Source organism: Myxozyma melibiosi (assembly GCF_037950935.1).
Source record: "Myxozyma melibiosi strain Phaff 52-87 chromosome Unknown BZA70scaffold_3, whole genome shotgun sequence".
NCBI lineage: Eukaryota > Fungi > Ascomycota > Lipomycetes > Lipomycetales > Lipomycetaceae > Myxozyma > Myxozyma melibiosi.
Window position 1 is genome coordinate 631,930 of NW_027042917.1, and position 27,339 is coordinate 659,268.

At 47.3% G+C, this 27,339-nt stretch overlaps 12 protein-coding genes across 12 annotated transcripts; 6 read left to right on the forward strand and 6 right to left on the reverse strand.

The window, feature by feature from the left end:
* Positions 1-678: 678 nt before the first annotated feature.
* Positions 679-1,838, forward strand: BZA70DRAFT_266597 (uncharacterized protein; the record flags this gene model as incomplete). The annotated part of the gene is made up of 2 exons (XM_064911042.1): positions 679-1,729; positions 1,795-1,838. The coding sequence occupies 2 exons, from the start codon at positions 679-681 to the stop codon at positions 1,836-1,838; spliced, it is 1,095 nt and encodes a 364-aa protein (XP_064769310.1).
* Positions 1,839-3,034: 1,196 nt separating this feature from the next.
* Positions 3,035-3,853, forward strand: BZA70DRAFT_236814 (meiotic nuclear division protein 1; the record flags this gene model as incomplete). Its single annotated transcript, XM_064910394.1, has 3 exons — positions 3,035-3,373; positions 3,519-3,678; positions 3,753-3,853. Coding segments are annotated over 3 exons (600 nt in total), but the record flags the coding sequence as incomplete, so codon positions are not given.
* Positions 3,854-6,144: 2,291 nt separating this feature from the next.
* On the forward strand, positions 6,145-7,654 carry BZA70DRAFT_309983 (uncharacterized protein). The gene is made up of 2 exons (XM_064914903.1): positions 6,145-6,402; positions 6,482-7,654. The coding sequence occupies exons 1-2, from the start codon at positions 6,391-6,393 to the stop codon at positions 7,391-7,393; spliced, it is 924 nt and encodes a 307-aa protein (XP_064769312.1). The 5' UTR covers positions 6,145-6,390; the 3' UTR covers positions 7,394-7,654.
* On the reverse strand, positions 7,655-8,600 carry BZA70DRAFT_276210 (uncharacterized protein). Its single transcript, XM_064912262.1, has 3 exons — positions 8,470-8,600; positions 8,242-8,324; positions 7,655-8,181 (listed from the first exon to the last, which is right to left on the reverse strand). Exons 2-3 carry the CDS (start codon positions 8,296-8,298, stop codon positions 7,984-7,986), a joined length of 255 nt encoding a protein of 84 aa, XP_064769313.1. The 5' UTR covers positions 8,299-8,324; positions 8,470-8,600; the 3' UTR covers positions 7,655-7,983.
* Positions 8,601-8,925: 325 nt separating this feature from the next.
* BZA70DRAFT_276214 (GTP cyclohydrolase II-domain-containing protein) lies at positions 8,926-10,470 on the forward strand. Its single transcript, XM_064912263.1, has 3 exons — positions 8,926-9,581; positions 9,655-9,829; positions 9,939-10,470. Exons 1-3 carry the CDS (start codon positions 9,110-9,112, stop codon positions 10,258-10,260), a joined length of 969 nt encoding a protein of 322 aa, XP_064769314.1. The 5' UTR covers positions 8,926-9,109; the 3' UTR covers positions 10,261-10,470.
* On the reverse strand, positions 10,399-11,155 carry BZA70DRAFT_276216 (putative 60S ribosomal protein L36). Its single transcript, XM_064912264.1, has 3 exons — positions 11,066-11,155; positions 10,755-10,884; positions 10,399-10,685 (listed from the first exon to the last, which is right to left on the reverse strand). The coding sequence occupies exons 1-3, from the start codon at positions 11,085-11,087 to the stop codon at positions 10,523-10,525; spliced, it is 315 nt and encodes a 104-aa protein (XP_064769315.1). The 5' UTR covers positions 11,088-11,155; the 3' UTR covers positions 10,399-10,522.
* Positions 11,156-11,322: 167 nt separating this feature from the next.
* BZA70DRAFT_276217 (glycosyl hydrolase) lies at positions 11,323-13,266 on the reverse strand. Its single transcript, XM_064912265.1, has 4 exons — positions 12,745-13,266; positions 12,223-12,688; positions 11,992-12,165; positions 11,323-11,914 (listed from the first exon to the last, which is right to left on the reverse strand). Exons 1-4 carry the CDS (start codon positions 13,153-13,155, stop codon positions 11,352-11,354), a joined length of 1,614 nt encoding a protein of 537 aa, XP_064769316.1. The 5' UTR covers positions 13,156-13,266; the 3' UTR covers positions 11,323-11,351.
* Positions 13,263-15,888, reverse strand: BZA70DRAFT_276220 (uncharacterized protein). The gene is made up of 9 exons (XM_064912266.1): positions 15,632-15,888; positions 15,351-15,566; positions 15,192-15,295; positions 14,964-15,131; positions 14,693-14,906; positions 14,500-14,637; positions 13,944-14,436; positions 13,694-13,877; positions 13,263-13,632 (listed from the first exon to the last, which is right to left on the reverse strand). The coding sequence occupies exons 1-9, from the start codon at positions 15,710-15,712 to the stop codon at positions 13,467-13,469; spliced, it is 1,764 nt and encodes a 587-aa protein (XP_064769317.1). The 5' UTR covers positions 15,713-15,888; the 3' UTR covers positions 13,263-13,466.
* A 73-nt stretch (positions 15,889-15,961) lies between these two features.
* BZA70DRAFT_256117 (uncharacterized protein) lies at positions 15,962-22,311 on the forward strand. The gene is made up of 7 exons (XM_064910797.1): positions 15,962-16,093; positions 16,152-16,356; positions 16,432-16,582; positions 16,641-16,802; positions 16,864-20,158; positions 20,220-20,667; positions 20,737-22,311. Exons 1-7 carry the CDS (start codon positions 16,080-16,082, stop codon positions 22,207-22,209), a joined length of 5,748 nt encoding a protein of 1,915 aa, XP_064769318.1. The 5' UTR covers positions 15,962-16,079; the 3' UTR covers positions 22,210-22,311.
* On the reverse strand, positions 22,312-23,158 carry BZA70DRAFT_276222 (phosphoribosyl-glycinamide transformylase). Its single transcript, XM_064912267.1, has one exon. It carries the CDS (start codon positions 23,083-23,085, stop codon positions 22,372-22,374), a length of 714 nt encoding a protein of 237 aa, XP_064769319.1. The 5' UTR covers positions 23,086-23,158; the 3' UTR covers positions 22,312-22,371.
* Positions 23,159-23,433: 275 nt separating this feature from the next.
* On the forward strand, positions 23,434-26,548 carry BZA70DRAFT_276223 (uncharacterized protein). Its single transcript, XM_064912268.1, has 5 exons — positions 23,434-23,687; positions 23,758-23,774; positions 23,854-23,964; positions 24,026-24,120; positions 24,192-26,548. Exons 1-5 carry the CDS (start codon positions 23,588-23,590, stop codon positions 26,287-26,289), a joined length of 2,421 nt encoding a protein of 806 aa, XP_064769320.1. The 5' UTR covers positions 23,434-23,587; the 3' UTR covers positions 26,290-26,548.
* BZA70DRAFT_276225 (uncharacterized protein) lies at positions 26,549-27,315 on the reverse strand. The gene has a single exon (XM_064912269.1). The coding sequence runs from the start codon at positions 27,208-27,210 to the stop codon at positions 26,635-26,637; it is 576 nt and encodes a 191-aa protein (XP_064769321.1). The 5' UTR covers positions 27,211-27,315; the 3' UTR covers positions 26,549-26,634.
* Between the last annotated feature and the right edge of the window lie 24 nt (positions 27,316-27,339).

Here is a 27,339-nt window from a genome sequence, read left to right on the forward strand (position 1 = left end):
GAACCACCGCTTTCAAAAATGTTTTGAGGATTTTGCTGGTGGTTAAAAATCTATGGGCAGAGTCTGGAGCGCAGATTTGTTAGCACGAATAACAAACGTGGTGAAAGGGGGTGCGACGATTCTCCCCGCCGGGTACTCGGTAAGCCGGTGCTCGATACAAAAAGGCGCCCACTTCCTCGCCAGTGCGTTAGAGCGATGTCTGCAACACCTTTGGTTCCTATCCGTTGATGAACAGAATATTACTGATCATGATATTGCTGTTGGTCTATGAATGAGGCAATCTCTAGTCTGTGAATTAGCACATGCAAAGAGGCCAAACTCCCAACGGGCGCAGTTTTTGCTTCATCCGAGCTCTGCCGCGCGCACAAAATGCTCAGAGGCAGAGGATAACGCCACAATCGCCTCAGGCTCTACTCGCCACACCACCACCGTCTTGCTCGCTCATCCCAATATTTTTCGGCCTCTATCAGCTGTTTGTTTGTCGTCTCACCAATTCGCCTTTCACGTCTGTTGTCTACTGTTGATTGTCAGTTGGCTCGCAAACGTGCTTTTACACTGCTTCCTGAACGACGCGTCAAAGCTTTCCACCAAAGAGCAACTGCATCGCCCTTGCACCCCAACATTGAATAAACAACACGTCTGCATAGACTAGTTCACGTCCCTCGACATCTTCTCACCATGGCCCCCTCACTTCCTCTCATGACCGCAACCGAGCTTGCGGTGCACACCTCGGCCCGCTCGGCATACATCAGTCTCAACAACCGCAAAATTTACGACGTCACCTCGTTCCTCGACCAGCATCCCGGTGGCTCCGAGCTCATCCTGCAGTACGCGGGCAAAGACGCGACCGATATCATGGCCGATCTTGTTTCGCATGAGCACTCCGAGTCGGCATATGAGATGCTGGACGAGATGTTGGTCGCCATCCTGGCCACGCCTGAGGAGGAGGCGAAGCTTCTGGATGGCGTGTCTGATAAGGACGCGTACCTGCTCACCGGTATCAGCACCGAGGAGGACCTCTCGATCACCACAGACTTTGAAGTTGACTACAAGAAGAACAAGTTCCTGGACCTGAGTAAGCCTCTTTTTCTGCAGGTCTTGTTTGCCGACTTTGATAAGGCGTTTTATCTCGAGCAAGTGCATCGCCCCCGCCATTACGGCAATGGCTCCGCCCCTCTGTTTGGCAACTTTATGGAGCCACTCTCCAAGACGCCGTGGTACGTTGTGCCTATTGTGTGGCTTCCGTGTGTAGCGTACGGGACCTACGTTGCCTCAAAGGGTCTGTCGATGTGGGCTCTTGTGCCGCTTTGGTGCCTCGGTATCTTCATATGGACGTTTGTTGAGTACATGATGCACCGCATGCTCTTCCACATTGACGACAGACTCCCCGATCACAGCATCGCTCTGGCGCTCCATTTCCTTCTCCACGGAGTCCACCACTATCTCCCGATGGACAAGCTTCGTCTCGTGATGCCGCCTTCCTTGTTTGTCATCCTCGCGTTCCCGTTCTATCGTCTGGCTCATGCTTTGTTTCCGTACTACATTGCCCTGGCTATCTTCTGCGGCGGCATCTTTGGATATATTTGCTACGACTGCACTCATTACTTCTTGCACCATGCCTCTCTCCCTTCGTACTTGAAGAGCGTCAAGACTTACCATATGGAGCACCATTACAAGAACTATGAGCTCGGATTCGGCGTCACTAGCAAGTTCTGGGACGTAGTCTTCGGTATGTCCCACAGGATTCCTATTATTCTCTTTGTGTCACTCAACTAATCAATACTCTTTCTACAGGAACCGAATTGGTCGATACCAGTGGACGTCCCAAAGTCGCTTAAAGAAGGCGCGAAATCTTGAAAACTCGGGCTGGTCCAAGTCAATACTTAAGAGTCAATTTTTAGGTGGCTTCTCTTCTTCTTTTTCTTTTTTACATCTCTCTACGTTACAACGACGAGCGTTTACGCGTTTGACGGGAACATGATGGTAGTCGAAGACGTTCATCTTTCTCTTTTCTCCCTTTCCTTTTTCTTTCATTTGACAATCGGAAACCGACATTTACACATATACTAAACACGATCATCGAATTCAAGAGAGAATTTATATCTACACAATTAGAGACGGTGCATGTCAAAAGCTTCAGGCGTCAGTTTTGTTGTTTTCATTCTTTTTCTAGCTACTTCAGTCTATTACTATTCTGGTTTCCTTGTTATATGTTCTCTTTATTTTACCTTTTATATTTTCAATTCGGTTTGCTAATTTTGATTCTGGTTACTATGATTTGTCATTTCTATCCTATCTGATTCTCAAATAAATCTCCTCTCTTCTTTATTATTGCTTCACCACAATCGAGCAGGCAGCTATCAAAGCATCTTTCGTGACCATCTCTTCTTCCGCGCCCGTTCTGCTATGGTTAGTAAACCTCAAGGCTTAATAAGACGAGAAAATATAATCAGTCGTATAAGAATGCCAAGTTCAGACAACCGAATTCGCAGCTTAGCATTATAATTCAGGCGAAAAAATCAAGTAATATTAACCGTTTACGGGCAAATAGCTAGCGACGAAGAGCAGTTGGTGAGACACCTTTCTCGCTATTTCTATCCACCATCGAGCTCCTCTGATGATATAAATAGTGCAGAGGCGCTCAGTATTGTAGATAATTTGCGATTGAGTAAAACATGGAAGTTTTATGAGAAGAGTGAAGATAAGTGTCTTGTATATAGGCGGCAGATTATCCGCCTTCGCGTCTACGCAATTGGGACATAATTTCGAGCGCGCCAAAAAAAGGTCATCACGTATCTGTTAGCTATCGTCATCGCTCTTTTCTCGATTGCTCTCACAACCCTGCAAGCGATTCGATTTCACAGGATTCGATCGAGGAGTACTTCAAATATAGTTGTATCTGTTTGATTTCTACGTTGAAGCAACAGCTGTACCTTCGTCGCAATGGTATGCAGCTGCGATGCGCATATGCGAGATAGATTCATCTGATCGAAGAATGGAAGGACACCACAGTTGACATTCTATTTAGTCTCGCCGAGGAATTTCCAGCTCAGAAAAGACCGCCCGTCTTCTCTCTTTCTTCCACGACTCGAAGTCCTTCTTCGCAATCAAGGAAGTCGAGAAACTAGGCTCGAAAGCAACGGGCATCAACAGTATGCAAATCAAAGAGGTTCTCCAGGGCCTGGTCGACGAGAGCCTCGTTCGGTGTGAAAAGATCGGTTCGGGAAATTACTACTGGAGTTTTCTTTCTGATGCTACGAAGAGTCGCGAGCTGGTGGTGTCGAATTTGAAGAAGAAGCTTGAGACTGAGACTGAGGCGGTAGTTTCGCTCGAAGAGCAGACTGGGATAGAGTTATCGGAAAGAGAGAATAACGTCCGCTCGATCCCATAATTCTTAATGCTTTCTATTTCTGTTGCTGTTGTTAAAAATCCTGCTGTTTTTGGTGGCAGGACTATCACTCTCATTATCTGTCTAAACGTACAATTCTTCTATGATCGATTCTGACCTTTGAGAGTAGGCTGAGCGCGATGATCTTCTACGACGAGTGCAAGAAAAAGAGGACACTTTGCGAAATCTGCAACAGGAAACGTCCAAATACAGCGACGTTGATCCCGAGCTTCTACAGCAGCAAACGGCATCGCTCTCCTTGTTGCGAGAGGCTGCAAATTGCTGGACCGGTATAGAACAAAGCCCTCTCACAGTCAGACTCATCGTCAGTATGCAGGAGTTACTGACTAAAATCTAAATTTAGACAACATCTTTGCCGTTCTGGGGTATTTTCGTGCACAAGGCACAGACTTGCAAATCATCTATCGCGAATTCGGCATTCCTGATGACCTGGACTCTATTTGAATTGACAAATTTGTAACATGCTAGATATCAGCGGGTGCCTAAAAGGATAGGGGTGAGTGCCTCTTTTAGCAAGAAGGCGCAGCTGACATGCCATATTTGCTGAATCTGAATTACTGTAATTGCACAGAGGGCTGTACAGATGCGGTTTGCAGACTGACACGACAACTCATTAATTTATTGACGACCTGCATTCCTGCGGAGAACAGACTTTTTCTGTATATTATTTGCTGTTATATTAATGCAACTCTATAATTTGAAAGTGAGAAAATGTCGTTTTTAATGATGAAGCGCACTAGATTGTGTCGTACCGCGGGCACACAGACTCACACAATAATCCTTGCTGCTTCCTATTCCGGAAACTGGCTGCATTTCTTTTCCAAGCTCTTCATAATATTAACTTTTATTAATGCACCGCGGATGTATGAAGCTGCCAAGATCGGATGCTCCAAAGTTCTCGGTAGTGCTTTGATTCATGACATAGAGATGATCTCTTCTGCCATGCATTCATCACTTATTAGGACTAGCGAGTAGCTCAATTGCTGGATTATTAAGGACGATCTCGAGTTCGATGAGCGGGGAGTGTTTCGGAGATGAGCTGCCGTGCTTCCATGATTGGCTGAATCTAGCATCTGGTCTGCATCGAGGCTGCCCGAGGATGTCGAACTGCGACCCTCGAGTTTTTGTCAGTTCTGCCCACCCTCCTCTGTTTTACCCTCAATTCGGCCTCTATTATTGACGTGCTGAAAATCTGATCGGTCCATGGCATGAATATGGGCAAGATAAGAAGACCCCTGCTCTTCCTTCATTCGGAAGTCACATCCTCGCAGTCAGCGGCGGACAGGTGATCGACATGATAGCGCACAGCAAACGGAATCTTCCGTGCCTAGTTCTGGGTGCTTATTCATCACTGCGATTGCGTCTAAATTTATTATCACTTTTCCACATTTCAGCCCTCGAAGCCATCGAACATTGATCGGTTAAGCAAAGTTGGGAGGCTGATAGGACATTGGGGAGCTTCCGTGAGAGAGCGGCTCATATTACGGAATGGCGCTCTATTTGTCGATGCAAAGAGCAAAGTATTTTGTGACTCGAATTGTGTATCTAAAGCCACGACTTACTTAAGCCGGGCATCTCTTGTATATTATTGATGCGTGGAGAGCATTGCGGATCTTACCCAAATGGGTATTTACAGACCAATGCAGAACGCTTGGGTACCTATTATATCTATAATATATATTGACTTCTTGGAATGCTGGTAAAGCACGAAAAACTCGACTTCGACGCCCAAGAACTAAAGCCAGTCCGGACCTTGGAGCAAGTAAGAGTCTGTTACCTATTGTGGCCCGAGCTGCAATACAGAAGCCGGACGAGCCTTTTTCTTTTCTTCATTTTGGCACAGAGTTTTGAAGATAGATGATGGTGGAGGAATAGGGGCACATGCCTGGGACTAAGGAATTCCAGACATCTCCGAAGCAGTTGACGTGTCTGATGAGATGACGATGATCCAGACAGCAGCCGACTGCGCAGATTCTTTGTTCATCACACGGAACGATTCCGAAACGGCAATTTCCGCTCTTCCTTCTCCTGATCATGAATAGCAATTTCAGGTCGACCGGCAGCTATCAGCCTTATATATATGGCAGACGCGCGCCGACGGCAGAATAACCTAAATTGACTCCAGTAGATTGCTATGTTCGCGGCTTAGATTAGTGTAGTTGGGACCTGGGTATCTCGTCAATCAATAAATGGCAGTGTCGCGGCGATATAGCAGCGATATAACTGCAAGTACACCTGGAATCAGAACAAGCACCCTCTCTATAGATCGTCACAGATGTCTATAAGCATCAATGACGGTCCTCAGTACTATCAATGACAAAAATTACTGTGATGTGCCGTTTCCGTCTGTCCAATCTATGCAATGATAACTTGGGTGGATTGTGAACAATCGGAGCAACATTGTAGGCGAAGAATCGCAGCCGCGACGCGCAAAGAATAAAGAGCACTGTGATAGTCAACACCAACGCTAAAACATCACGAGCACTATAAGACAGATCCCAGCGCAGCGATCATGCATAGGCCGGAGCTCGCCGGCCAGTATCTATAGAGATGAAGCGAAAGCATGCATGGCTATGGCCGAGGCTCACTCAGCATGTGCTTATAGATCAATGTCACAGTAAGAAACCCATCTCGCTACAACCACCCGCAGACGAGTTTTCTAGCATGCGTGCAGAGATCATTCAAAAGCCGCCATAGTCAATCAATCAAAATCCACGGCAGAGATCTTTGGATCAGCAGAAGCTCGATGCCCACAACCCTAATCCCATGACAACTCCCAACCACCAACTTAGGGCTTAACCCTACATCTCTGTGCATGACATAAGCGGCCTCTGCTCGTCTAAAATCGTGACTGCTTTTTTTGGCTGGGAGCGATCGCAGCGCTGCCAACCTCGAAGTTTGCGCATCAACGTCTGAAGAAGCCTGAATCCCATCGACAGCCCTTTGACAACTATCAAGGATCCGGTTCATCAGCAGACAAAATGCCGTTCACCGTATGTTTACTCTGTTTGTTTGACTGCTAAGCAGATTGAAGAATTAGCAGACTCTAATATTCATCTTTCATGTTTATAGAAAGCCATCAAGACTCCTCAGTACTTCTCCCGTTACCAGACTCCCTACAGACGGAGACGTGAGGGAAAGACCGACTACTACGCCCGCAAGCGTCTTGTCACCCAGCACAAGGCCAAGTACAACTCCCCCAAGTACAGACTTGTTGTCCGATTCACCAACAAGGACATCATCGCCCAGATTGTCTCCTCCAAGATTACCGGAGATGTTGTTCTCACCGCTGCCTACGCCCACGAGCTCCCCCGCTACGGAATCAAGCACGGTCTTACCAACTGGGCCGCTGCCTACGCTGTCGGTCTTCTGATTGCCCGACGAACCCTCCAGAAGCTCGGACTTGACGAGACCTACGAGGGTGTTGAGGAGGCTGACGGTGAGTTCTCGCTCACCGAGGCTGTTGAGGACGGTCCCCGTCCCTTCAAGGCCTACCTCGACATTGGTCTCCACCGCACCACCACCGGTGCCCGTATCTTTGGTGTTCTTAAGGGTGCCTCTGATGGTGGAATCTACGTTCCCCACAACGAGAAGAGATACCCTGGATACGATATCGAGTCGAAGGAGCTCGATGCCGACACCTTGAGAAAGTACATTGTCTCTGGCCACGTCGCTGAGTACATGGAGACTCTTGCCGATGATGATGAGGAGAAGTACAGACAGGTTTTCGCCGGTTACCTCAAGGACAACATTGAGGCTGACACTCTTGAGGATATCTACGTTGATGCTCATGCTAAGATCCGCGAGGACCCTTCGTTCCAGCCTTCGGCCAAGAAGACCAAGGAGGAGTACTCCGCCGAGTCGAAGAAGTACAGAGCCGTCAAGCTCACTTCGGAGGAGAGACGTGCCAAGCGCGAGGCGAAGATTGCTTCGCTCGTTGGTGCCAACCCCTCTGCCGTGGTCGAGGAGGACGACGAGGAGTAATCATGCGTTGTTGGTTCGGGTTTTTTAGACGATCGATAATGTGTATATTTAAAAAGCGTTGCGCAATAAAAGTTCGTATGATAATAATTACTACTGTAGAGATCTGAGAAAGTGTAGAGTTGATTTGGATAGGCGTAGTGAGCACTCTTGAAAATGAAGTTTGTTACGGCTGGGAGTGCAGTTTGCGCATGACTGCAAGACGCAACAATGCTAATGGAGTACTTGTTTGAAACTACAGAGGATTAATAATGAGTTATGATTCGTTTTACTAGCATCATATTCCAATGTTTTGAATACTCGTATTGTTTGGCGCATGAACTATTTTACGGACAACATCAGATATCCATCAAAAGTCTAGTAGAATGATATATAGAAAACATACAAAACAACGACAGCTCAAACCCGACCTAACCAAAAAGCTCTCTGCCATCTCATAATGTACGCCTTTCTAAAATTGCGTCCCCTCCCTGCAACGAGTTCATAGCAAAGAGACGGAAGACATTGATTTTGAATTCGTAGCTGGCCGATCAAATCCATCCCCGCTCCTCACCACCAACCGCCGCAGCTCCCCGACAGATCAGCAGAGACCTTTATGACTTGACGATCCGAACACCAGCATCACCACCACGGAAAATAGCATCGCCCTCAGACCAACCTCGGCCAGCGCCGAAGCCGATACCGAGCCAGACGGGGAAAGCACGTCGCTTGAAGAAGAGGACCGAGAAACCGACACCGAAGCCGAAGCCGAGAGCGGTCTTGACGACGGCGTTTGAGATGACAACGTCCCACTGTGCAGATTGTTAGTTCCGTGTGTCGACTGAAGTGCTCGGTTGTACAGCGGTGGTTACCTTATCGTTGAGCAGCTGCTCGGAGGGAGTCTTCTTGATGGTAGCTACTGATGACATCTTATCACGAAATGTATATGCAATGCCTAGACACAACCATAGTTAGAATGCCGCACCACAGAAATAGCAAAACCTCATAAATCGCAGCAAGTGGCATGCTTCGCGCTGCAGGTCTCGCGATCCGCAACCGCCCGCCCGGAGAACCAAACAACAAGACAAGCGCCCGCTTACCGAAACAAGAGAGAACAAATGGTCGGGGATATTTACTATTGAGAACGTCTAGAGAATCCCTATTTTGTTTTCAACCGGCGAAAATGTATGGGACCAGAGTGAATTGATCGCGCTTGCTGCAAGACTGTTGCTGTCCTCGCGCTGTTCTTCCGGTCTCGCGCCAATTGGCTGTGGCCGTCCTGTGCGCACGCTGCTGCTGCGGTTATGCATTTGTCATGTCTTACTAAGATACGAATAGCTCGACTTCAAAGCGAATATATCTGGTGGTAGAACTAGCTTTGATTGAAAAGCACAAAGATAAACTACAGCTATGATGACTAGAATGTATTGAACAATAGATCTAAATACATACAGTTATTGCAGCAGCGGTGGAAACCCACCGGAGGTCGGTGACTAAGAACCGGCCCCTGGGACTTCCGCCCCCAGTTTTGCTTATGTAGCGCTTTCTAAGCGGCTCTGGGAGTCAGCCGGGTCTAATAACACGACTCCGCACTTATATCGGCCGGCGGCGGTCTTCGAGAACCCACGTTTATTGATTAGTCTTCAGTTTCTCTGTTTACCGACGAACCCGCACTCTGCATTTTTAAAAGAACAGAGAATACCAGTCTCTTGTCCTTCGTGAACTGCTGTCTTCATTAGCATGTCTGAATTTCCTTCGTTCGTCTCCCCGCGCCTGGAGCCTGAGGAGGCAAAGGCCTCCGAGAACCCGCCTGCTCTCGACCTCCCGCCGATTCTCTCGCCATCCTTCACCCCGATTGATACCATACCGTCGACCCCGGTGCCTATTCCTGTGACGACTGAACATACTCCCGCTCCGAGCCTGCCGGAGACGCTTCCAGAAGTCGAGTGTCTTGTGCGCGCGCGAATCCCCACCACCACCGGCACCGAGATCTTTCTCCACCTTTACAAGAACAACGTCGACGATAAGGAGCATCTGGCTATCGTGTTTGGAAACGACATACGGAGCACGAGCTTGGACCGGGTGCGCGAGGGCGAGACAGAGATGGACCGCATGATCAGAGGTGCTTACGTCGGTAGACTGTACCCTGGTCGTCAGACAAGTAGGGAGGACGATGATAAGCACAGTGAAAGCACCAAGCCCACAAATAAGAGTGAGTTTCTACATATCCGGTGCCTAGTAGGCGTATTTAGACTGCTTCTGCTTGGATACTAACTATTCTGAAGGCACACTAGTGCGGATTCATTCCGAGTGTTATACCGGAGAGACTGCTTGGTCAGCTAGATGCGACTGCGGCGAGCAACTCGACGAAGCTGCCAGACTTATGGCAAAAGAAAATCACGGCATAGTGGTTTACTTGAGACAAGAAGGCCGCGGAATCGGTCTCGGTGAAAAGCTGAAGTATGTTGGTTCCTTATCCTCTTTCGCTCTAGTATCCTGAGAGTTTATCACATGGGCTATATCTCCATATTCAAGAAGAGCTGGCTGACGCATGATTTCTGATCTTTAGAGCTTATAACCTTCAAGACCTTGGTGCAGATACAGTCACAGCAAACCTCCTACTCAGACACCCAGCAGACGCCCGTTCATACAGCCTAGCGACCGCTATCCTGCTCGACCTTGGACAGAAGGAGATCCGGCTGCTTACCAACAACCCAGACAAGATTGCCGCTGTCGAGGGCAAGCACCGCGAGATTAAGGTCACAGATAGAGTACCTATGATTCCTCTGGCGTGGAAAATGGATAATGGCGGCATTAGGAGTAAGGAGGTTGAGGGGTATCTGAAAACGAAGATTGAACGTATGGGGCATATGCTTGATAAGCCGTTTTAAATTTTTCTATTCCATTTAGCATTGATGAACAAGCATTCTTTTAATATAACTGTCTATAGTCCAAGTAACTGTATCGTAAACAACGATAGGATGTAAATACAGTCCTCATAATGGTGAGCTACAGGTGTAACACTTGTATAATTTGTGACATGCCAATGACATTATTTCATTTTTTGATAGAGATATATATAATTACACGATAACAATCCCTAAGATGAAAAACCGAGCCCATTTTTTTCTACTGCAAAAACAATCAACCACTTTAGTGACCAGTTCTTCTCGACTCCGCGATGACTCTGGTGAGGTCGTCGACTTTGCTCTTTGCCCGTCCGAAAGTACCAAGTCTCTTCTTAGCCAACTTTCTGGCGCGCTTGTCCTTGCTGTTGCGGATTAACTCCATAACACGACGCTCGTAGGGGGCGAGGCTAAACATAAAGGTTAGTCAAACTATTTTCACCTAATCATTCGATATAACCATCCTTGAAAAAACATACCCAGAAACCTCACGGATCAGCTCTCTGACGAAAACGGCGCGCTTGGAGGACTTTCCCTTCGAGCGGGAGATACGAGCCTTAGGCTCACGGACGGTGACCTTGTGTCCCTTGTTCAGGCCGACGATGAGACCTGTGTGAAGAGCGAGTCAGTGAACTATTCCACAAGAGCTCGTCCAAGCATCAGGCGACCACCGCTTCACAAATATTCTTTCTCTCATCCTTCGTCTTCTGCAGCAGAAACACAAACAGAACAATAAAACAAAATGTGAAGCTCGTAGTCCCTTATTCAAATCCAGATAGATGATCCTTACCAGTCTTCTCGGTGGGTGCCATTGTTGATACTGTTAGTTGCTGAGATGGTGCTGGTAGCTAAAATCTCCAACTTGCGATCGTAGTCGTAGTCCTCTCGCCGTCCCAGGGTGGCAGAGTTCTCTCGAGGCCATTGTAGGGTTGTTAAGTGTGACTGCCTTTTTAGTGTAGGGTTAATTTACTCACCTAACCCGATGTAGCTGGATTAAAGGCTGAGGCCCTTGTACTTACGAGCCGCACGTGAACTCCACTAATCTACCAAAGAACTGTTTATTGACATTAACTATCCTACTCTGTGAGTGCAAGCCTTATACCCGAGAAATCAGCCGGACTGAGGCACGGTTCCATCTCGCCAAAAGCATATACTCCAAGCATGACTCCAGTATATGCCATTCCGAGAGGTGGTGCCGTGGTCATTATCTTCGTCGAGACCGTGGATAAGCAGTGGAAGCCTGAGGACGCGACATATCCAACAGAGTAGCTCGTCGCAGTGCATTTGATCGCTAGTCGTGTGGTATTTACAGACAGATCAGACACTGCGTGGGCGTGTGACTTGAAATTTCCCTTGCCGTCAACTGGTTCTGTAACCACAAGCTTCTTATACCCATCTGCATCTTTCTTGATACCAATACTGAAATAGCAGAACGAATTCCAGAATGCAACTACCCCAGCCTCATAGGTGGGCCTTGCAGGCGAGAAATCAAGGTCGGCGGTGAAAGTCATTGCTTTGGCACTCTGTTTTCTAACTAGCATGGAAGGGGATTCGGGAGAGGCGAGATCATAACTGGATCCGTACACTCGGAGATGGCCCGGACGTTCGGAGAGGGAGTAGTACTTTCGCAAAGGCGTGTCTGAACAATACAACCGTTAGCTATACGATATTATGACAGGAAGTAAAGAGAAAGAAGGAGATAGGAGTCGGTCCTACGTTTGTGATACCATCCCAGTTCGAGATCAGTCAGGGAGAGGTTTGCGACCCAGTCTGTTGGCTGTTGCAGCCTGTACATCTTTGGGCCTTCGCCGCTCAATCCAATCGGTCTCCCTTCGTTGAAAATCGGCCAGTCTTCTACCCATTCAACTGGCAGAATAAATGTCTCTCGACCTGCAAATTGTTTACAGTTAATAGTCAACGCTGCAAATTAATCGAGAAAACTCCTACCTAATGCGCTATCAACCCATTCGCCAACTTCTATCCTCGTCGGCCGTACAGCTAGTAATACCGCCCACCAATTCCCATCGCAATCCTCAACGAGGTCTGCGTGGCCCGTATTTTGCACATCCTCGTTCGTAGAGTTGCAAACTAGAGGATTGACAGCTTCAAGCGGACCGACTTCGTAAGGACCCAGAGGGCCTTGCGATGAGCGCATAACCCACTCCGAATGGTGTGTTTCTGTTCCTCCTTCTGCGGTGAAAAGATAGTAGTATCTTCCTCTCTTGATGATATGAGAGCCTTCTGCAAGTCCGGACGGCGCCGTGCGGAGAACAATCGGTGCTGTAAGAGAACGACCGGTATTGATGTCAATTTCAGATACATGGATTGCAAAATGCTTTTGAGTACTGTCTGGAGGATTGTGAAGTCTGTAGGTAGTCGATAGATACACCTTTCCGTCGTCGTCGAAGAAAAGCTATTTTTGAGATCAGTATACGGGTACAGAAGATACTGTAGATAATCAGTTCCTACATCTTGATCAAAGCCAATCTGGTCAAAATATATAGGATCAGACCAGCTATCCTGCTTCCAAATATCGTCTGTGTATACCACAAATCCACGAGGCCAAACCCGTTCTCCTAATGTTGGCCTGTACCGATCCCATTTACACGTCGTGACGTACCACCGTTTTTCTCTCTCCACGTAACGGATGGTCGAGGCCCAGATACCAGCCCCTGGTTCGACGGTACGTAGATTGAGCTGAGTGGGACGAGTGAGAACATGCCCAATATGCTCCCATTTGACTAGATCCTTGGAATGGTAGATCGGGATGCCAGGGAAATATTCAAAAGAGGACGTAATCAGGAAGAACGAATCGCCGACGCGGCAGATCGAGGGATCCGGATTGAAGCCGGGAATGATGGGATTTTTAAATTCTGGCATTTATGAAACGAAATAAAAGATAAGAGATTCTACCTCTATGCTTCTTGCCATTGCTAGTAGCATTGCGGGGCCCTTATTATTTGTAGGCATCTTATCAGTCAATGTTGCGGGGAAGAGCGGCTCGTGGGACTGGTGGGGGTTCCGCAGCTCTTCGCTTAAAGCAGCATTATCGAGTCTACTCGGCTTACACTCGATTACCTTTACATTCACACCATCTTCATTTCCAGTAATAAGCAAACGATCAACTATTACAGAACTAGCTATAGTACAGATTAAAGCCGCCGAACAGAATCCGCTCGAGGCTCCTTCTTTTAAGCAGCTTGGCCATCCGCTGCTGGGATATCTAGCGCAATCTTAGTCGCGTCGTCCAATGGCTTCGGTGGCTGCCCATTCGCCTCCTTGATCAACTTATTAGCGCCTTCTTCGGTGCCATCAGGCGAGATCTTTAGTTTGTGGTCTCGCTGGATGGAAAATGATCTAAGAGAAAGAGGTTAGCAAAACATAGCACTCAGAATTTGTCAGCAATAGCAAAACATACCCAAAGACTTCGCAGTCAATCTTTTTGTATTCCCGAGCTGAGCCCGGACCGCCTCTTTCTAAAAGATAGACCATGTAGATATGGGACAGGTCACGGACAACTAAAGGCGGCAGTCTGGCCTTTGATCGTACGCAATTGATCACGTAGGATATATTCTTGTACCGTTCTGGCTCAAGCTCCTCACCTAAATAAAACGTCAGATTCATAACACAAATTTGATACCTAGATGGATGTATGATTCTCAACTTACTTGTCGGCAAATCAATCTCGAATCGAAGATAGTTGATCCAAAAGTAGCGGCTGTCGAGATACTGATCTTCGTTCCATCTAAACACCTCCCTTGCTTCCTCAACCGAGCCCTTGATCGTATATACCAGCTTTGCCCATTCTGCGACAATAGCTCCCTTAACGTAAACGCTGAGATTTGGAAGCTTCAAGGCGCCCTTATAATATTCAATTGCACTATCCAGGCCGTACGCTCGTCGCTCCAAGTTTCCTCGAGCTATGATAGTTTCCACGTTATCAGGCATCTCTTCTAAGACAGAGTCCAAGATTGATAGAGCCAGCTCCAAACTGCCGTAGGCCTCCTCGAAATGAGCATATTCGATTCTGAACGCGGGACGACCGACTGGCACAAACAGGGCAGCGCCTCTTCTGTATATGTTTCGAACCTCCTCGAAATGCTCTTCGCCTTGAGTAGTCATCCATCTCACGTATCTGAACCAGAACTCATCATACAGTGCCTATATCAGACATTAATATCAAGCTGGGAAGAAATTTGATAAGCAGCTATGAAAGTCACTTACAGTAGCAACCAGACACTTCTCGTATAAAAATCTGATGCGCGGGAGGTCACCCTCAACTTCTTCAAAGTCGAGATACTTGCGCCAGTTTATCAGCTCCTTTTCCTCGAGAGGTGTGACATGGAAGTAGGAGCGTTTTATCTACCAGATGTTAGCTTTACTGAATCTGTTCCTGTTTATCGAAAAGCACTCATACCTCTGCCTCAAAGGGCCATCGACTCATGGTCTCCTTCTGTGTTTCATTGAAAATATTAACATGGACTTGGTGAATTCGCGTTCTGATCTCCTGCTCTAGCTCTGCACCCGATTTCGACTCGCCAAGCTCTGTCCGTATTTCCTCTTTGATCTTGGAAACTTCTTCTTCCGGCAATAGCGATTCAACGGGCTGGCTAGCTCCCATGGTCGTGTATCTGTCAAACATTGTGTCAGTGCTGCGCGTCGCATTCAACAGATCGCCTCAGACAAACCTTTCAAAATATCTAGCATATTGGTGCATGGGGATACGGATGATCCGCGCCAAAACAGCAAACACTAGATCCTGACGTTCCATTCGTTCTTCGAACTCGATGTATTTATCCCAGAAGGTATGTGAGAGAAAATCGAGGCCGATGATGTCGGCGGCCATGTCGAACAGTCTGCAAGCTATTGTTAACATCACCCCGAATACGACAGTAGAGTGCACAATATATACATACTCCCGCACTTCGTCCTCATCAGGACACGTCTCCATTTTGAAAGAGCAGTAGCTAGACCATAGATCAACCGAGTTGGTGATACTAGCGACTCCGCGTTGATACACCTATATCGACTGTTAGTCTCCGCATTTCGATCAAGCATCATGAAATCCCACTTACCAGCTCCGCGGCATCAGATCCTGCGATGGCAAATTCTATATCCGCGTACCGCTTCCAATATCCGAAAAGCAAGGGGAATTTTGCAAGAAATGCATCAAATATTTTCCGCGCCTCAGCAATGACTTCTGGTTTCGAGCTTCGTCCAAGGCCGTCATCAATCGCTTCTGTTGCGCGAATCAGATTCTCCCAGTTGTCGAAATTGTCCGGATCTTGCCCCTAAATTTACACATCTTGTTAGCTCAGTGCAGGTCAAAGAGCCAAATCGTAGGAGTCTCTCTCACCACTAGATCGTGAAGACGATTCCACTCAGGGTCTTCGATATACAAATCGATTTGGTACCGTTTATCTAAGTGAGCGGCCATTGCAGTCTATCTGGAGTCTTTTCCAAATTTCAAAGCGTAGTAAGTGATCTTCCAACTAATACTAATATTCGTATCCGCGCAACTTTGCTTCAATGATCTGTACAAGAGTGAGGGTAATCGAGTGCTGGCGAAGTTGTAACTCTTTTGTTCCAAAACAATAAAATTATTGGAGCCGGTTGCGTGTGCTGAACCGCTAAACTTTAAATAGTTCGTAGATCTCTGGCGCGCAACCTCGAGACCTGCCCGTAACTTCTTTCAGACCCTGTCGTTTTCGTTTGATTCACGCCGCCTTCTAGACATTCATCGCTGTCGTGCCTCCATTCAACAGAGCTCCATTTTTTGAAATCGGTATTGGACTCTTTTGGAGATGGAGAGCTACGGGTTAGTAATTTACACTGTTCGAAGGTTGGCGTCTTGTTACTGACACGGTTATCCGCAGAATACCCCGAGCCACTTTACGGTCGGTCACTCTCGAGAGACTGGCAACTTTCTCGGCCAAGAACAGTCAGGATGATGATCTGGATAAACTGCTGCTTGCACTACGCGCATCAGGCAACATTTTTACGCATCGCTCAAAAGCGCCTACCAACGGCGAGAATCATGTGAAAGCTGATATTAACGGACACGCACTCCCCGCGCCGATGGTAAGTCCAGCCCAATCGCTCTCACTGATAAGATATTAGGCAATATTTCTAACTAGCTTTTTACTGGGGTATCAGACTGCGAACGAATTGCAAGTACTGCTCTCTCTAGCTTCGTCGGTGCAGTATATACGGCAAAAGTCTCACGCCAAACGCCTCCTTGATCAATTGGGGACGTGTTTGGCCGTCAGTCACCAACATCGATTTGAGAACTCTGCCTACATAACTGGTAAGGCATTTCCTACAAATTTTTTGAGAGTGACACGTTTCTGACGCGCCTATCATAGAGCTGTTTCCTTCTCCTTGGGAGGTCGTGTCGGAGAAGCTGACGCTGGCTATTCTTGACATCGGTCATCAGTTTACCGATTTACAAGCGATTGCCTGTGACTACCTTAATAAATATCTGGAGAGCCTGAAGGAAGCGAATAAGTCTCTGGAAGCGCCATTTCGTAAGTCAGCCACTTCGCGTGCTTTCTTGTGGTATGACTATTGACATTTTACGATATTTAGACTTCATTTCTGTATTTCCGCTATCTTTTTCTCTCCACGGCTTCATTTCAGCGTTCATGAAGCGACCCATGTACTATAGCGACCCTGATGCTCAGATGGCTCTACTGAATGCGACGCGAGGACTCTTCGAGGATGATATGCTACTAAAACTCGAAGAAAGCATGTCGATGCTAAGAACGTCGAACCATTCGAGTCCATCCGTTAGCATCTGGATGACATATCGTCGCAACTACCGGGCAATAGGCAAAGTGCTAGGCTCTCTATCGCTGAGATATAGCTATATGGAAATGGTGCGTCATATTGCCGGATTATACGTGTTGAAAGGACAGCCCGAGGAGATTTGCATCAAGGACTGCTATCTTGATACGATTATGGCCCAATCAAGATTTGTCCCTCACATCGATGATAGAAGCCGGCAGGTTCTGAAAACCTGTTGCGAAATCGCAATGGGTGGCATTTCCGTTATCGAGGAAGGTCTTGACTATGTCAACATGTCGTCCTCTCGTCAAAGACGGGTTACTTTTGCGTTAAAGGCGTCAGCACTTGAGGTTTTGTGTATTGGAAACATCCTTGAAGAGTTTCCTGTAGATGATACGGTGCTATTGCTGGAGAACGCGCTCACAGATGAGGATCAGATCGTGGAAGAGGTTCTAATCAGCAGAATATTCAAGATTATGGCTTTGCTCTGCAAAAAGAACTCGGATATTGGATCTTCTCTCACTAGAATCTTCCCACGACTTCTAGTACGCTACAGTACGACTCTGACAACCATCCAGACCGGTACGGTTTGTGTTGCATATGCGCTACATTATCTCTCGGAGGATGCCGTGATCTCGACTCTGTACACGTTTGCGAATATTCTTGTTCTTGAGAGAGCGAACTCACCTTCGAACAATAGAGCGGCTCCCAAAACTGTGACTTCCAATGGTTTACAACGAGTGTCTAGCATGGGGAGCAGTATCAGCTTGATCTCACGGAGTGAAGAGGAACTGAACATTATATATGAGAATGTGATCCATGCGCTTGCGCGTATTATGCAAGGCTATGGCAATCCCAAGATGACGGCGCTGACTATCTCTGTTCTTGTACAGAAGATAGGTCGTGTGAACGATTTCATTGACCGATGCTTGGTACTTGGGCTGGTGAGCTTAGCTTGCAGTGGCACCGAACGAGAATTCAAATCTATTTTGAAGCTCTATTCGCGTCTTTCGAGTGAGGCTATTGCAAGAGGAGACAAAGAAATGGCGGATGCAGTTCTCGAGGCTCAAGTGAGAATTGCAAAGAATATGGATACAAAGAATCAGTACTACGAGCTTTATCTTCGAACTCTACTGATCGATATTGCCAGTAAAGGCGATGTTCGAGATGTTGACCACCATCGCCACAAGCTAGATGTCAGGGTCCCAGCTGAAGAAATATCCTATCTGATTACTCCCTTGGCTTCTCTTTTGCCACCCACTACTGAAACAAGATTCGCCACGGACGACGAAGAGCTCTTGACTGCATTCCGGAACGCATGGTTCAACATGGCGGTTCATGGATACAATAAAGAGTCTGAATGGGTCTTAAAGCATGCCAATGACCTGGAAGTAATTGCATGGAGCTCTCCTCCTCTCGTCTCGGAAAAATCTTCCAACCTGTTTGAGAGTGAGCTTGACATCAACACAGTTCTCCACCGTGGATCCCACCAGCACGATATGAACGAGCAACGCCAGAAAGTTCTAACCTCTTTTGCTCCCGCTGGAGCGGTGCCTGCGCAGATTGAGTACCGTTCTTTGACATTCCCCAAGCTTATTTTCCTTTCGGCAGCTCTATTGTTGGAGTCATTACGCGCGTCTGCGGGCGATTGTTCGAAGGTTCAGCTTTACTTTCTGGACCCTAGTTTCAGATCTGGCGAGACCTCCAAAATCATCTCCGGTATTGCTAATGAAGTCATGAGAATCTATCTGCAAAAGGTCCTTGCTAAGTCGCTTGTTCCAATGAGTCCCAGCATCTCAGGCCAGCTCCGAGAACTCCTGATACTGTGCTGCCACCGTATCCAGAGCGTTAGCATTTCTGCATTCGAAAGTGCGAACAAGATCATTGCAAATGTTCCGTCCTCCCTGTGTAGGAAGGAGAGTTTGTTCACGCTCTTGGAACTTCTCACGCTTCTGTGGAATAGCTGCCTTGACGAAGATGTTGATCAGTACTCGCCTCGTTCGATCTTTACCTCGGCAAAGACCAAAATCAGACTTGAGCTCTCAGACTCCTATAGTAACCGCAAAGCCACTCTGAAGATGCTACACGGTAGTGCCTCTAAGTGGGTTCAGCTGGCTATTGATACCTCCCCTCTTGATGTGAAGGGTCTTTTGCAATCTTATCTGGCGGACATGGATGACTTTAGAGCCTTTGGCCACGTATCTCTTGGGCGGTCATTTGCTGTGGATATGGGCGGTAGAATATCGTTCACTGATAACAAACTGGCTTCCATCGGACACCCCGCTGATGTCAAAGTGGACACCATTTCCGATTTCTTGACCCAGTATACCTGGCGTCAGATCTACCGTCGCGGAGAATCTGTGGTACCGGGAGAACATGATGAGAACACGGTTGCGGCATACAATTCCATCAAGGCGGTTCTCGTTAGCTTACAAGACAGGGTCTCCAAGAAGAGATTCGTTTCCATCGCTGAATTGCGCGAAGGACTTTTGCGCACTGCCGAGTTCATTCTGGAGTGCAAGAAATACTCTGCCGAGCTTGTTCACTATGTCGTTCACATTCCGTTTATGGTGTTTTCGAAGCAGTCAATCAAACTCGGAGTATCGCTATGGCTCTGGCTTTTGAATGAAGCGCCGCAACTTCAATCAAGGATTCTGGCCGAAATAGCTCTTGGTTTTGAGTGGAGCATACGCCGACGCGAAGGTTTGTACTCGACGGCTCATGATCTTACTCCGGTTCTCAATTTGAAAATGGAGTACGCCCCGTCAAACAAGGAAGAAATCATGCACGATGCTCGAATCGCTGTTAACAGTTTTGCGCCTCATCTGTATGTGGTCGAGATGCTTGCTAGCCATTTCCAGTCGAGCAAATTCCAGAGCTTGCATCTGTTTGAAATCTTTGAGCGATCGCTGAGAATCGCTTTGCTGAATATGGCGCATGGTAGCTACCATCCGCTTGTTCGCCAAAATCGGTTCAATATCATCCTCTTCTCGTTGAAGCTTCTGGAGGGATACAGCTCATTGTCTTCTCAGCGCTCGACATTCTTCAAGAACTTGGTTCTTACTGCAGCTCTCACGTGGTTCTCGAAACCCCCAGGGTATGGTTAATTCTTTTCCTCATAATTTCATCAAGAGCTCCTCGCTAACAAAACGTTTTAGCTATCCTTTTGGTGGTAACCGGCTGCAACTGAAGTCTGAGTTTAGATTACTTCTGGATGTTTACCAGCGGGTAAAGACGCTAAGGGTCAATGGTCCCGAGAAAGCTCTATTCTTAGATGTCAAGAAAGAGTTGCTGCTTCAATTTTTAAGTCACGAGGTTTACGGCATGTCAATCTGGCTCGATCCTCTTGGGTTTGTGCCTTACAGGGAACTCAAGCAACAGATTCCCAAGCGCTCGTTCGAGCCTTCCGCCGAGATGATCATTGTGGCTTGGGAGATTGATCCAGGATTAGCTATTTCATATGCAAAGCGGTTCAAGCGTCCTGAAGTTGAGCACCAATTGCGCCAGCTTGTCATTGCTGATACCATCCGTGCTGCCGATGTTGCCGACGCTCTTCCTTATCTTATTGACGGACAAGTCAAGGAAAATGGAGGTTCGGAGTTCAAGGTAAGAGACCATTTCCTCGTTTACTAATTTTTTATGATCCTGATAAGATGCTGACCTTATACTTCATAGTATCTTTTGTTCTGGGCTCCAGCCACTCCCATTGATGCAATCAACTACTTCATGCCAAATTACGGAAGAAACACTTTGATGATGCAGTATGCTATGCGTTCGCTTGAGAGCCACAGTGTGGATGTGACCTTTTTCTACGTTCCTCAGATTGTACAAATGCTCAGACACGATGAAAGAGGCTACATCGAGCGATTTATTCTTGAGACCGCCAAGCTCGATCAACTTTTCGCTCATCAGATTATCTGGAACATGAAATCGAATGCGTACAAAGACGAAGACTCCACGATTCCGGATTCAATCAAGCCTAGTCTTGACAGAGTAATGGAACTGATGATTAGCTCCTTTGCCGGATCTGACAGAGATTTTTACGAGCGCGAGTTCTCCTTCTTCAACGAAGTCACATCGATCTCTGGGAAATTGAAGCCTTACATCAGAAAATCAAAGGCTGAGAAGAAGGCCAAGATTGACGAAGAGATGCGCAAGATCAAGGTCGATGTGGGTGTTTATCTGCCTAGTAACCCTGATGGAACGGTTATCGGCATTGACCGAAAGTCAGGAAGACCACTGCAGAGTCATGCAAAGGCACCCTTCATGGCAACATTCCAGATTCGAAAGAACGTGAAGACGATCAACACCATACGACTTGAAGGAGAAGATGAGAGCGAGAGCATGGCCGTTGAAACCATCGAAAGATGGATGAGTGCTATCTTCAAGGTTGGCGATGACTGCCGACAAGATCTGCTTGCTCTGCAGCTCATTGCACTTTTTAGGAATATTTTCAACGCGTCAGGTCTTGATCTGTATCTTTTCCCTTATCGTGTTATTGCTACTGCTCCAGGATGTGGTGTTATTGATGTGCTTCCTAATTCGATTTCACGAGACATGCTTGGTCGTGAGGCAGTCAACGGGCTGTATGAATATTTCATCAGCAAGCACGGAAGTGAAGACTCAATCAAGTTCCAGCAGGTTCGCAACAACTTTGTTCAGAGTATGGCGGCGTACTCGGTCATCTCATACCTGCTTCAGTTCAAGGATCGCCATAACGGTAATATCATGTATGATGACCAGGGTCACGTCTTACATATCGACTTTGGTTTCTGTTTCGATATCGTTCCGGGTGGTGTGAAGTTCGAAGCTGCTCCATTCAAGCTCACGCACGAGATGGTTCAGGTCATGGGAGGGCGTGACACTCAGGCGTACAGATGGTTTGAGGAACTGTGTATCAAGGCTTTCCTTGCGTGTAGGCCGCATGCCGAGAGCATCATCAGATGCGTGTATCCGATGTTGGAAAGTGGCTTGCCATGTTTCAAGGGTGAGACGACGATCAGAAACCTGCGAGACCGGTTTGCGCTGGACAAGACCGATAAAGAGGCTGCGGTGCATATGAGAGGACTCATTAAGAAGAGTGCCGAGAGTCTGTACACTCGTGGTTATGACGAGTTCCAGAGAGTGACAAACGGAATCCCGTATTAGGTGAAAAAAAGTGCAAGTTGTACGAAAGTCTGTGGAGTCAAGCTGCATCAGTTGTTTTGTATTTATAATGAGTCTTTACTAGTTAATGCTTTAATTCAACCTATTATTTTCATGCTATGATACAAATTCCAATCCTATCTACAATTTCTAGAAGCCATCAGATCATTTGCTTTCCGAAATAGCCAGACTTTCCAGTTTCGGCAACTCTGTCTCCTTGTCGCTAGACTTCTGTTCAATCTCCTTTAGCGCCAGAATTGTCCCCTCAATGATGGCGATGTGTTCGTTCTCATGAACTCGAGTCTCATATTCCTCAACTGTCTCCTCTTTCTTGAGTTCGAGTTCTTTGACTACCAAGGGCTCGCCCTCATCGACTTCTTTGATCACTCGGTGAATCATGAGACCGCCCTTTGTAATCTCGCCGCGTTGACCAGCCTCCCAAGCTCGCTCGATTGCATGAATTCCAGCAAACTGTCCAGGTAAGGCGGGGTGTAAGTTTATAATTGGGACATTGACTTTTGAGACTGGGTTCAAGAACGACGGCGAGAGAATCAGCATCCATCCTGCGCAGACAATCAGATCGGGCTTTTGCTTCAGAACCAGCTCGGCTAGGTCGACGTTGAATTTCTTGCGCGCTTGTTTTCGGGCATCTTTGTCTTCTTTCGGAATATCCTTGTAGTACTTCTGTAAGTCATGCACCTCAGCTGCAATTCCTGCTGTCTTCGCCCGCGTCAGTCCATAGGCAGTGGGAGATGAGGAGATAACTGCGCAAATCTCAGCCGGGATCTGGGGTGACCTCTTGCCGGCAACAGAGTCAATCAAAGCCTGTAGATTGGATCCAGACCCGGATATGAGTACGAGGACCCGGGGTTTTGTCATTGTATGAAGTGGTTACTGTTTGGTAAGAGAACTGTGCTACACCTCGATCAATTTCATTTCTGAAGAAATAATTGTACACCCTTACCCAGTAATTATGTAATGGGTGAATAATAGATTGATTACTTGTAAATTACGAACAGTTCTACTAGAGCACAGCACAATCTCCTGGTAGCTAAATAGTACCGGTTATTATAGTAGGGATTCACAATTTTTTCGATTTTATTCTAACTTGCCTTAAGATTATCTGGTGCAGAAGGTCGTGTTCACAGTGCGCGACCTATTGGCGACGACTATCAATTGTCGAACGCCCGGACCAAAGCTTTTTATTGCCGGGTCGGCCGCGCGACCCCGCCCCGTCCTCAGCAGTAGGTTTTCTGATATTCTACGACCTCTACGACGCATACAGATCAGCTTGTACACTAAATCCGAGCAGATAATCGAGGAAACGTATTTGCTGAAGCATTTGGATTTTGCGCATTGTCAATTCATTTACTTTTGAATAATGTCGAAGCGGCAGCAGATGAAGAACGAGGCCCTACTTAGAGATCTCTCGGATCTTCCAGAAAATCGCAGATGCGCCGATTGTGGTGCCAGAAATCCAGGTATGCTATCGTCTTGTTTTGTATTCATTGGAAAAATGATAGCAGCCTGATACTAATAAACATTGTTTAGGATGGGCGAGCTGGAATGTACGTCGCTCTCTTCTTCCTTCATGGTCGACTCGGATCAATAGGCTATCGAATTTCAAATGACTGACATTATTACTAGCTCGGTGTCTTTCTCTGCATGCGATGCGCAGGTATTCACAGAAAAATGGGGACTCATGTGTCAAAAGTGAAGAGTCTCAGCGTTGATTCATGGAGTGTTGATCAGATTTACGTATGTTTTGATATCTTGGCAGTGCTGAGCCTCGATCGATGAGCTGATCAATTTTGTATAGGGAATGCGCGATATGGGAAATAAGAAGGCAAACTCGATCTGGGATCCAGATAATCACGGAAGCCGAATGCTCGGATACGATGCAGATGACGATAGGTATGCGCATGAGATTTTGATACTGATTGTCTCGCGATAGATCAATACTGACGATGCTTTACAACTAATAGTGCAGTGGAACGATATATCCGGGATAAGTATGAGCGAGGAAAGTTTAGACGTGACGCCGATGACTTTGGTGGACGGCGCTCCTCCGGATACGATGACTACGAAGACAACGATTACGGAGTTGGCGGAAGCCGTGGAATCAAAGAATCATCATCGTCCGGCCCCTCGCGCTGGTTTAGAAAATCCAAGAATAAAAAGGAAGCTAAGGATGATGATCCATACGGAGATACGTATGAAGCTCGCCCTGCTCGCAATGGAAGTCGTCGAGAACGACGAAACGACGAAGATGACTTTGGCAAAAGTCGCGAGCGCGATAGACCATCCCGAAACCGCAGAACCTCAGAGTTTCACGAGGATTACGACTATAAAGACAAAGTCTCAAAGCTGCGTGATATGGGATTCTCTGACAGCCGCAAGAATCTCGACGCTCTTGAGCGATCCAACGGCGATATACTTCGTGCAATTGAGATCTTGACTGGCGACGAATCCTCAGAGAGTAAGCCGCGACTACCTCCTCGACCTGGTTCAGTATCTGCTCCTTCATCAGGCGCCACCAGCCAGCCATCTACTAGTACTACAACGGGCAACGCCCCTAGTGCTGCACAGCCTTTCCAACAGCCGATGTACGATCAATATGGAAACCAGATTGGCGTGTTCCCAGCACAGCAGCAGCCTCAACAGCAGCAGTACCAGCCGCAAGCAGCGGCGCCTCAACAGTTTAATCAGTTGACTGGTATGCCAAGTCAGTATGGTCAGCCTGCTGCCAATCAGCAGGGTATGGCGCAGCCGTCCCAGTTACAGCAGCAACAGCCTCAGAATCTTTTTGCGCAGCCGACTGGTGCGCCATTCCAACAACCGCAGACTTCCCAGCAGACTCAGGTCAATCCTCAGCAGTCGTATGGAGCTTCTTTGTTCCAGTCTCAGCAGCAGCCTGCCAATCCTTCGCCATTCCAGCCATTCCAGTCTACGGCTACTGGCGCATCGACTGGATATGGTCAGCAGCGCAACAGCTTACTGCCCCAGGCAACTGGATTTAACGGTGGAATGAATGGCTATGGCAATCTGCCGCAGCAAGGTTCGCAGCAGCAACCTTCCAGTCAGAATGCATTTACGTCTCCGTTCAATGGTCAAACTCAGCAGCAAGGAATTCAGAATAACCGAAATACTTCCACATCCGTTGACTTATTGGGCGATCCAGTAACCACTACACCTACGACCTTCTCGACGGGATACCAGCCCTTGACCTCCAGTCTGCTGGCTGGCCAGCAATCGCAACCGCAGAATCAGAATGCTCTCGCCAACTCGTTCTCGGCAATGTCACTCCAGTCAGGAACGCAGCAAACCCAACCGCAACAGCAGAACCAACAACAGCAGCTTCAGCAGCAGCCTCAATCGCAGTCTCTGCTACCGCAACGCACTGGTTATATCCAACCTCAACAGACTGGTTACCCGCAGCAACAGCAGCAGCCGGTACAGCAGCAGCAGCATATTCAGCAATCGGCATTTGCTCAATATCCTATGCAGACTGGTATGCCCACACAGCAGCAGCAACCGCAGCAACAGCCGCAGCAGCAGCAACAACAACAGCAGCAACAACTTCCCCAGGGCCAGCCTTTTGCTTCACAATATGGGCAAATGCCGACTCAATATGGTCAACAGTCGATTCAGCAGCCGGTGCAGCAGCCTTACGGCGGACAACCGCAACAACAGCAGCAGTTTGCGCAGCCTCAGATGCAGCAACCTATGCGTACTGGAATTGACAAGTCGACGATCATGTCCCTTTATTCTCATCCTGATTATTTTTCATCTCCTGTGGCTATTCCCCAAAACCAGCAACAGCAGCAGATGCCTAACGGTAACCAGTCGCTTCTCGGAGGCCCAGCTGTTGGTTCCAATCAGCAGTATGGTGTACAGCAGCAACAACAGCCTGTCAAGGAGACCCCTTCTTTGAAGCCTGGCTCACATAATCCATTTTTGGCCCAGCAGCAGCCACAAAGCCAGCCTGCGATGGGAAACAATCAGAATGGCGGCCGCGCGAGCCCCGATGCCTTTGGCCAGCTTAGCGCTTTTACCGGAAATGGTGGGGGAAGTAGATGGTAGTCTGGGTTTTTGTCTGTGGAATAATAGTTTTAAGACTATTTCGAGAATTATTTACGTGCTATTACTCTGTTTGTTTCTACCACTTTAGATACGTTTTTGATATTTGTGTATCTTTATAAACCTTTGTACTTTTCTTAGCTGTTAAAGTAGCATATGTTTACATAGTGATGTATAGTATAGTGCTGTTTCTGATCGATGCTGAGATATTAGCCATGATTCTTTTGGTATGATTAGTGAGTTGCAATCAATAGGTTTCATTAGTGAAAATATTTGAGATTCTATATGGTACATCTATTCTATAATACAACGTTAAGAGCTATGATACATTTTGGCCCGTCTTCGAGGTTACTGTTCGACTGAGAATAAAACACGAAGCCAGGTGCTACATCGTGAACATTGAACGAGAACCTCGCCTTCATCTCCATCTTCGTCTTTACGGGCGTTGGAAACATCGACCAGCATGCTCTCTGTGATGACATAGGCATCGCCACACCGACATTCTTTATACCAGACTTCTTCGCGAACACAGTCGGTACACGTAGATTCATCCTCTGACAATCTGTGAGTAAGACACATGCTCGCAAAGGCAAAGTCATCGAGATCAGCCATATCCGATTGTGCGATTATTCGAGCCTCGTAATCAGACTGGCTCGCTAACGATTTGCTTTTCTCGATAATCGATCTGTCATAATCCGCGCGCAGATTCGGCACAGACAATGTGTTGTACGCCGCAACTATATGATCGACGGTCTCATTAGACTGATCCAAATTATCGGAATCAGCAGCAAGATTCTTGTCGGGGTGGTGACGCAGAAGCGCAGCTCGATACGCCTTCCGGATCGCTTCTAAAGAGAGTGGGTTGGCGTGGGGTGGTGGAGGAAGACCTAGCACATCATAGTATAGCGTCGGCGATGTAGCCATGATTCTTACTAGCTTTGCACAGTCACAGAGTAGGCTCGAAGCCTTGGTGTTATATGAACCGGATCATAAATATGAGAACTGGCGTGGAGGATATTAAAAAATCTGGAAGACTTCAGGAACAGCTATTTA

Excerpts from the sequence above, each read along its gene's own strand:
- BZA70DRAFT_276210 (XM_064912262.1), bottom strand. The coding sequence starts at position 8,298 with ATGTCATCAGTAGCTACCATCAAGAAGACTCCCTCCGAGCAGCTGCTC. Across the intron at positions 8,182-8,241 it reads AGCAGCTGCTCAACGATAAG|TGGGACGTTGTCATCTCAAA; the intron begins GTAACCACCGCT and ends CAATCTGCACAG.
- BZA70DRAFT_276214 (XM_064912263.1), top strand. The coding sequence starts at position 9,110 with ATGTCTGAATTTCCTTCGTTCGTCTCCCCGCGCCTGGAGCCTGAGGAG. Across the intron at positions 9,582-9,654 it reads CACCAAGCCCACAAATAAGA|GCACACTAGTGCGGATTCAT; the intron begins GTGAGTTTCTAC and ends ACTATTCTGAAG. Across the intron at positions 9,830-9,938 it reads GGTCTCGGTGAAAAGCTGAA|AGCTTATAACCTTCAAGACC; the intron begins GTATGTTGGTTC and ends TCTGATCTTTAG.
- BZA70DRAFT_276216 (XM_064912264.1), bottom strand. The coding sequence starts at position 11,087 with ATGGCACCCACCGAGAAGACTG. Across the intron at positions 10,885-11,065 it reads GGCACCCACCGAGAAGACTG|GTCTCATCGTCGGCCTGAAC; the intron begins GTAAGGATCATC and ends CTCTTCACACAG. Across the intron at positions 10,686-10,754 it reads CTGATCCGTGAGGTTTCTGG|CCTCGCCCCCTACGAGCGTC; the intron begins GTATGTTTTTTC and ends CTTTATGTTTAG.
- BZA70DRAFT_276217 (XM_064912265.1), bottom strand. The coding sequence starts at position 13,155 with ATGCCAGAATTTAAAAATCCCATCATTCCCGGCTTCAATCCGGATCCC. Across the intron at positions 12,689-12,744 it reads AGATTGGCTTTGATCAAGAT|CTTTTCTTCGACGACGACGG; the intron begins GTAGGAACTGAT and ends TCTCAAAAATAG. Across the intron at positions 12,166-12,222 it reads ATGGGTTGATAGCGCATTAG|GTCGAGAGACATTTATTCTG; the intron begins GTAGGAGTTTTC and ends AACAATTTGCAG.
- BZA70DRAFT_276220 (XM_064912266.1), bottom strand. The coding sequence starts at position 15,712 with ATGGCCGCTCACTTAGATAAACGGTACCAAATCGATTTGTATATCGAA. Across the intron at positions 15,296-15,350 it reads GATCTGATGCCGCGGAGCTG|GTGTATCAACGCGGAGTCGC; the intron begins GTAAGTGGGATT and ends CAGTCGATATAG. Across the intron at positions 14,437-14,499 it reads AGAAGTGTCTGGTTGCTACT|GCACTGTATGATGAGTTCTG; the intron begins GTAAGTGACTTT and ends TGTCTGATATAG.
- BZA70DRAFT_256117 (XM_064910797.1), top strand. Across the intron at positions 16,357-16,431 it reads ACGCACTCCCCGCGCCGATG|ACTGCGAACGAATTGCAAGT; the intron begins GTAAGTCCAGCC and ends CTGGGGTATCAG. Across the intron at positions 16,583-16,640 it reads GAACTCTGCCTACATAACTG|AGCTGTTTCCTTCTCCTTGG; the intron begins GTAAGGCATTTC and ends CGCCTATCATAG.
- BZA70DRAFT_276222 (XM_064912267.1), bottom strand. The coding sequence starts at position 23,085 with ATGACAAAACCCCGGGTCCTCGTACTCATATCCGGGTCTGGATCCAAT.
- BZA70DRAFT_276223 (XM_064912268.1), top strand. The coding sequence starts at position 23,588 with ATGTCGAAGCGGCAGCAGATGAAGAACGAGGCCCTACTTAGAGATCTC. Across the intron at positions 23,965-24,025 it reads GGAGTGTTGATCAGATTTAC|GGAATGCGCGATATGGGAAA; the intron begins GTATGTTTTGAT and ends AATTTTGTATAG. Across the intron at positions 24,121-24,191 it reads TACGATGCAGATGACGATAG|TGCAGTGGAACGATATATCC; the intron begins GTATGCGCATGA and ends TACAACTAATAG.
- BZA70DRAFT_276225 (XM_064912269.1), bottom strand. The coding sequence starts at position 27,210 with ATGGCTACATCGCCGACGCTATACTATGATGTGCTAGGTCTTCCTCCA.